General features: G+C 40.7%; 1 protein-coding gene across 1 annotated transcript; it reads right to left on the reverse strand.

The window, feature by feature from the left end:
* Positions 1–229: 229 nt before the first annotated feature.
* On the reverse strand, positions 230–6,285 carry irx2a (iroquois homeobox 2a). The gene is made up of 3 exons (XM_014989456.2): positions 5,914–6,285; positions 4,246–4,651; positions 230–3,577 (listed from the first exon to the last, which is right to left on the reverse strand). The coding sequence occupies exons 1-3, from the start codon at positions 6,151–6,153 to the stop codon at positions 2,703–2,705; spliced, it is 1,521 nt and encodes a 506-aa protein (XP_014844942.2). The 5' UTR covers positions 6,154–6,285; the 3' UTR covers positions 230–2,702.
* Between the last annotated feature and the right edge of the window lie 1,091 nt (positions 6,286–7,376).

Here is a 7,376-nt window from a genome sequence, read left to right on the forward strand (position 1 = left end):
AAAATGATTGACCATTTAGAAAGAATGGATTGTGCAATCTGTGAAAACTCATAATAGTTATGAATGGCAAGAGTCATCAAGCATTTCCCCATCTGTGCTGGACTGACAAAATAAAAGAGCAATGAAAGGGGAGAATTTAAAAGAGGAAAAGAAAATATGGATCACATACAAGTTATATGACAAAAAAATAAATAAATAAATAAATAAAGAATATCAAAAATGAACATCATAGTTGGGAAAAAGAGTTTAATACTTTCTTATTCTGAATAATGGATATAACACCCCACCTTTTCATTATATGTACAGTCATATAAATTAGTAAAAGTACTCTTGTTAACAAGATTGTGTTCTTTGCCCCAAAGACAACAGTCCATAATATATATATATATATATATATATATATATATATATATATATATATATATATATATATATATATATATACTCATATTTATATTTACAAGACAAACAGAAGATGTCAGTTTTCCACTTTTGCAATACAACTTGCATAAATTATAGGCATCGTTCCGCTGTCACTTTAAAAAAATAAATATCAAATGTAGGCTACTCCACTCTGAAGTCCTCAAAGTTCACTTCAGATCAGATCAGTGTCCTAAGAATCCTCCCACTCCCTCCCCAAATACATTTCCTAGGCCATATGTTGTTGTTTTGTTTTTGTTTTTTTTTTGTTTTTTCCACACACAGATAACAAAAAAATTAATAATAATATATCGTGGCAAATAAGCAAACAAGAGGAACCTGAGAAATAACATGTAGCTCACATATAATGGGAGATGATGAGTGATGATGATAAGGAAATCACACAAGGCAATGTAATAAAGACTGACGATCTGAGTCTTTGTGGGATTTAGCAGCAGCAGCTTTCATTTCCAAAGAAATATGGTGGCACTAGATACGGTTTGGAGTGAGAGGTTATGAGGGTTAAAGCGTGGGACTAAAAAAGGTCAAAATCCCTTTTTTCCATGTTTTATACTCTGAGCAATTGTGACACCTATCTGCAGAGCATGGAAATATATATTTTAGAAAAGAAAAAAAAAGAATCCCACGATGCAGAATTTGGAAAAACTGTCAAACTGTTTCAGAAAGAAAAATCAAACTAAATAAAATTGCAAATGTTAAATAAATCTGCTAACCTAAACCACGACTGCAGCAGCACATATGAAAAGTGAGCAACTGCCACAACCACTTACACTGTAAAAATGACTTTTTGAGGGAACTAAGTTTTAGTCATTAATATTACTTCAGTTTTATTCAAACATATTACTGTGTAAATGTAATTTTATATGGGTGTCAAGTACTCCCTGAACACCTTTTTAGACTTTAACAGTAGACGTTGGTTCAGCTCTTGTCCTCCTATTGTCATTTGTCATGTTGCATTCGACAAATACTGGTTAGCATGGGTTTTATTAGAAATCAATGCACTTTACTCAGTAAAAATGGATATCCTAAGAACTGCCACAAGGCTTGTAGATAAAAAAAAAAAAGTTTAAGGAGTTTAAGTTTGTATTCAGTTTTAGCCAGTTTAGCAACAGCTCGAATGGTAAAGTACGACTTACTGGCAAGTTGAGCTCCCTAAGTTTGAGGTAGTTGTTGCCAGTGAAGAAGCCATCTCAGCTGTGGTTGTCATACTATTGTGTTAGAATAGATTTTAACTAATTTCATGTCTTGCTTAATTTAATAGAACACTGGATGAACAAATCCTACTAATTACAAATTTGAGTATTTTATTGAAAATTTCTCTTGTATAAGTACTTTTTCAGCTATTAAACTTATGTAAGTTTTACAGCTATTTATTACTTGTAAACACAGAATAAAGACTATGCAAATAAAATGTATCCTGTTGCACCAATTTTACTGAGTAAACCAGCAGTTGGTTTTATCAGTGTATGTGACATTTGAAGGCTTGAAGTTGCACTAAGACTGTGCAGAGGGAGCTAATTTGTTTGCATTTGGCTGACCCTGTGTAATTATAATTATCCTAAGCTGAAAGATAAGGTTTGGAGCCCACTGTGCACACGCACACTCACTCTGTTTCCCTCTCTCTCTCTCTCTTCCACACACAAAGGAGACAATAAAAGTAAAATTCCTCCTCAAAGCTATGGCAACATTTCTCTGCTTATTGGATTCAAAAACGGTCCTTGTGTGTTACGTGTCTGCGTGTGTGTGCTTGGGTTTATTTGAGGCCTGTTCTTCACTGTTGTAATGGCTGAATTTTACACGTTAATTTTCACCCAAATTCTGCTGATTTCAAAAGCAAGCTTGTATTGTTCCCATGAGAAATAAAGATATGTTTAAATGAGTGAAATGCGTTGAAAATAAAATAACTGTTTTTATTTTTAATTTTGTTTTTTACTTTAAAATAAGGTTTTTCTATTTTTGTTTCACCTTGTTTTAAGATTAAAGTCTCCATAATGAGATACAATTATAATTATGTCGGTAAATGTCGTTTATTCTTATTCCAGAATCTTCCTCAAAACGTTCAGATTTATTTGATGAAAGGCAGAGACTGTTCCCACCAAAGCAGTGACATGAAAGTGACCAAAAGTAGAACGGTTGGTATGCTTTGAAAACATGTAAAACGATGGCGAAATCTTCATCCGCTGCTGATGTGAAATACAATTCCAAGATTAAAAAAAAAAAATCCTAAATAAGTTTTCATTTTAGTCACAGAGTTCTCCTCATTACGTACCTTTCTTTGCTTCTATGTTTGTGGCTCTGAAATGTTGCTGCTCGACGGCAGCAATCTGGTTTGGGTTATTTTTAACGATGGGGGAGTCTGGCCTGAGCTTTGGTTCCGCGCAAGCCTCCGCCGCCCTGTGAGTGGCGCTCAGACCCTCGTTCGCGGCCGCGGCGGCTGCGGCCGCGGCGGCGGCAGCTGCCAGACTCACTCCGGAGGAGTTGGTGTACCGCAGGATCCCTTGACCCTGCAGGGGGCTAAAGTTGCCGTAGTTTGTGTAATTGCTATAAAAGGGAGACGTGTAATAAATAGGTCTTCCGAGGATGGAGGGGGCTGGGTAGAGTGAGGGGGAGCTGGCAGCCGGTGAAGTCGCGGAAGGCGTCGGGGGAGTGAGGAGTCCGCCGCTGGAGGAGGGGCAGTTCGGCTGCCCCGGTTGCCCCTGTTGCTGATGCTGCTGCTGCTGCTTTTGGTCCGAGGTTGCAATCTCGGCCAGAGACCACAGTTTGGGCTTGGCCGAAAGATTCTGAGGCGCCCCGGACGGATTAGGCCTGTTGTCCAGACACGAAGACAATTTACTGACGTTGCTGTTTATGAGGCTCCGGGCCAAATCCTCCCGCTGGCTGTGAAGGTGGTGGAGATGATGGAGGTGGTGGTGGTGGTGCTGATGATGGTGATGGGTGAGCACCGGAGCTTCCACGCCCGTCAGAGGCGACGACGTGGCGGGTTTGGGTGAGAGTTGGTCGCGGCGGTCCACGCCATCCTCACTGCACTTGTCCGCTGTTTGGTCGGAGCTCAGCTCTGAAACGCAGACGACTTTTTCCCCGTCAGACTCGGCAGAGCACGAGTGATCCGTCAGGGTGTCGACGTGCAAACTGATGCCTGCGCGAGAGGACAGAGTTGGCAAATTTAAGGAAAAATAAACAACACAATTTTTTTGGAATGAAAAAATTAAAATAAAATAAAGAAAGGTAATAAAAATGATTGAACTTAGAAAGTCAGAAATATGAACTGCATCAAACGTTTTGGCTGAATTTAAAGTAAGAATTAAAACTGAAATATTTATGGTTTATATTAATTTAGCAAGCTAGTTTTTGTTTTAAAAAATATATATACATTTTTAGATCGTGTTCTGTGGTTCCATTTTGATATAACAACATGAGGGAAGGGACATAAACTGTCACAGTTTATTGAGGGTCACTCATGAATGTCTGTTTTATCACCGATTTATCACCATGTTATCAAAATAAATAAATAAATAAAATGTCTCTTTCAACAGGTCATTTTCATAAAAAAACAGTACGCTAATCACTATGGTTACGGAACGACAGAGACTTATAGCGAAAGGGCAGCATCCTGGCCTAATCATTTGTTTCCTAGCCTGACTTAATAATTTTCAACTATTCTTACCTAAAATCTCATTAAAAATCTACAGCCATAAATTAACGTGTGTGGGTAACGGGGGACCGGGGCGCACACCCTCCCAGTGTGTACAAGTCTCAATAGTTAATTTGATCATTGGCTCTGCGTGTTGCCACATCACACCCCACCTTCGTCCTCCGCCGAAGCCTCGCTGTTATCCAGGGTTTTGTCAGAGCGCTCCGCCTCCTTCCTCTCCCCGTCTCCGTCCTCCTCGTCCTCGTCCTCGCTCTTACTGCGGGGCGCCCAGGTCATCTTGTTCTCCTTTTTGAGCCTCCGCCTGGCGTTTGCGAACCAGGTGGAGACCTGCGTCAGGGTCATCTTGGTGATGATGGCCAGCATGATCTTCTCCCCCTTAGTCGGGTACGGGTTCTTCCTGTGCTCCTGTAGCCAGGCCTTCAAGGTGGCCGTGGCGTCCCTGGTGGCGTTCTTGCGGTAAGCCGGGTCGTTGAGTTGGTAAGGGTAACCCGGACTCCCATATGGATGGTAGCTGAGCGCCCCAGCCATGCCCGTTGTGTGCGCGTCATATGGAGAGGACTTGAGGGGGAAAAAAGTTGGGAAAAAGTCACGCTTCCATAAATGATTTGCCCAACTGAGCTAAAAAGATATATATATATATATATATATATATATATATATATATATATATATATATATATATATATATATATATATATATATATATATAACCAAATATTACGTGCGTGTGTGTTTGAAAGAAAAAAAAAACTTGGACTGTTAAGGTTGGATGTTGTTTTATTCTATTATTCGATCGTTTCATTAATCAGTTATATCAAATGCCATTTTTGCATTGTAGAGCTGCCAACTGATTATTAATGTCATATTTTTTATTTATTTAATTATTTGATGTGTTCTTTATTGGTTTTGCTCGAAGCATTTGTCGAGTTAAAGCAGAAGGGAAAAAAAAAAAAAGTGCAATTACCAAAGTCTAAACGCCGCGCGTAAAGGCAGGCCACAGGGAAAAAAAAAAAAGCCATGATTTAATGCAGCAGTGATGGTTAAGGTCATTATCGGATTAGCTAATAACAGAGCTCCTGTTAATGCAGTAGTTAAGATAACATAAAGGAAATTTAATTTTGCGTAATCACCCATTAACTTGCTCGTTTTCATTGAGTGAATGCATGATTTATATCTTTTTTTTTTTTTTTTTTTTTTTTTTTTTACTTTTTTGTTTTCTTTTTGTCGCTGCCCCAGTGGATTTGCAGCATTGCAAATCCCATTAACAAATCACTTGATGTGCACCTTTCCCGAAAAGCACTTTAAGTCTGCCCGTGTGACATGATCATTACGAGTCATGTTTATTTTTTAGAACTAAACGAGAAAACAGACTGTTTTATTTTTGACTATGTAGGATCTAAAAATGTCCCGTCGTTTAGAGTCTAAACTTGTCAGTCTACATCTATTTCGTATAACACATAAGGCTGCGCAGCAAGAGTTAAGCGGTGGTCAAGCCATTCCAATCTGTAGCTCATGCCTGAAAATCCCATTTAAGTGGAGGAGGTGAAGGATTTTGAAAGTAAGGGCCCTTCCAGGAGACCACTTCATATAAATTCATAGCTCTCAATGGAAAAGTTCTACAGCTTCCTACAGATTCGAGAAAAAAAAGGGGGGTTGGGGGGGGGGACAACAACAAAAAAAACACAAAAAAAACAACACACACACACATTGTAATGCGCCGATCCATGGCGATCAGATATCAAGAATGTGCGCATACATAGTTTAAAACGCGGAAATCCAGCACTTATAATCGGGAGTAACACACACACGAGATATTTTACCATGTAGGAGGGGAATCCCGTCGCAGGATCCGTGGAGTATGATAGCGGACTGGAGAAGCCCGCACCAGCCGAGGCGGAGAAAGCAGCCGAGCCGGGATAGGGACTGAAGGCTGAGCCGGAGGACGACCTCGCCAAGTCCTCATTCCGCGGAGCAGCCAGAGCCGAGGCCCCGTAAGCCGGACACGAATAAAGAGCCAGAGAGCCTGGGGGCTGGTAGAGGTAACCCTGAGGATAGGACATTGGTGAGCGCAATAGAGTTCGCCGATTCTCCCAAGAAAAAAGAAAAAAATAGCAGGAGGGAAAAAAAAAAAAAAAAAGACGCGCACAAGGCGGCGGACAACAGTGGCTAAAATATAAACAATCAACTCAATAATCAGTCGTGCAAACAGTCATCAAACAGTGAAAGTAAAAAAAAAAAAGGCCTCCCTCCGCAGCCCCCTTACTGGGAAAAAAAACACCCGAAAGATCTGTTAAAGTGCCCACATAGAGGTAATGTGGCATGCGTCTTGATCCCCTAGCGTCCGATGTTTTTAGTGCGCTGCGCTATGAAGTGAGGAGTTAGGAGGGAAGGAGCCAGTTGAGTTTCAGACACACACAGAGCATCGGGGGGAAAAACTGGAGCTGTCACTCTGGCTCATCTGAATATCCCATCCCCGCCCCCTTTGTGCCGGATAGAAATGGAGCCACGGAACAAAACCAGCTCTCCACACGGGAAGGAGACGGTTCCATACCAAACTAGAGAGGACGCACTTTCACTTCTGTTTGTGTGTTTGGATTTTTGAACCTCGTAAAACAAATGTAACACGTCTCACCGGTTTGTTCTTGGTAGATTAAGAAGTCCACAAGATCCGCTGTTTGTTGATTTTTTTTGTTTATTCATATATATATATATATATATATATATATATATATATATATATATATATATATATATATATATTGCGCTGTTTTTTTTACTTTACAAGTTAGAATTGTTCTCTCATATGGCACAATGCAAATACAACGACGTGAACAGCAACCTGCTGAATGTTAATTCCCTTCACTTTGTCTGACGACAAGGGAAGCAGTAGAACCCGTAAAAGAGTGCAATGTGACATGGCTTCTCGCACGCAGGTGCTCATTTAATCATATCCAAGAGCGCAGCCTCTGTGGTCACCGAGCTGTGTGCGCGCACCTCTGGCAGAGCGCGCACCTCTGGTGTAAAGAGCGCTCTCTCCGGCCTGCTGGAGGCGCATTCAGCTTTTCAAGTCTCGCCACTTGGTGCATCTAAACTCATCCCCTTACAGCAATTCCATTCATCAATGGCAATAGAGCTGTTGGTAGCGGTAATTGTCGCTTTATGAAGGGAACTCGAGGACCCCTCCAAAACACACACACACACACACACACACACACACACACACACACACCTACACACACACACACACACACGCACACACACACACACACACACACACACACAC

Source organism: Poecilia mexicana, unplaced genomic scaffold (genome assembly GCF_051168715.1).
Source record: "Poecilia mexicana isolate PSO_F unplaced genomic scaffold, ASM5116871v1 scaffold_16, whole genome shotgun sequence".
In the NCBI taxonomy this organism is placed as follows: Eukaryota; Metazoa; Chordata; class Actinopteri; order Cyprinodontiformes; family Poeciliidae; genus Poecilia; species Poecilia mexicana.

Excerpts from the sequence above, each read along its gene's own strand:
- irx2a (XM_014989456.2), bottom strand. The coding sequence starts at position 6,153 with ATGTCCTATCCTCAGGGTTACCTCTACCAGCCCCCAGGCTCTCTGGCT. Across the intron at positions 4,652-5,913 it reads CGGGATTCCCCTCCTACATG|TCCTCTCCATATGACGCGCA; the intron begins GTAAAATATCTC and ends TTCCCCCTCAAG. Across the intron at positions 3,578-4,245 it reads GGCTTCGGCGGAGGACGAAG|GCATCAGTTTGCACGTCGAC; the intron begins GTGGGGTGTGAT and ends CCTCTCGCGCAG.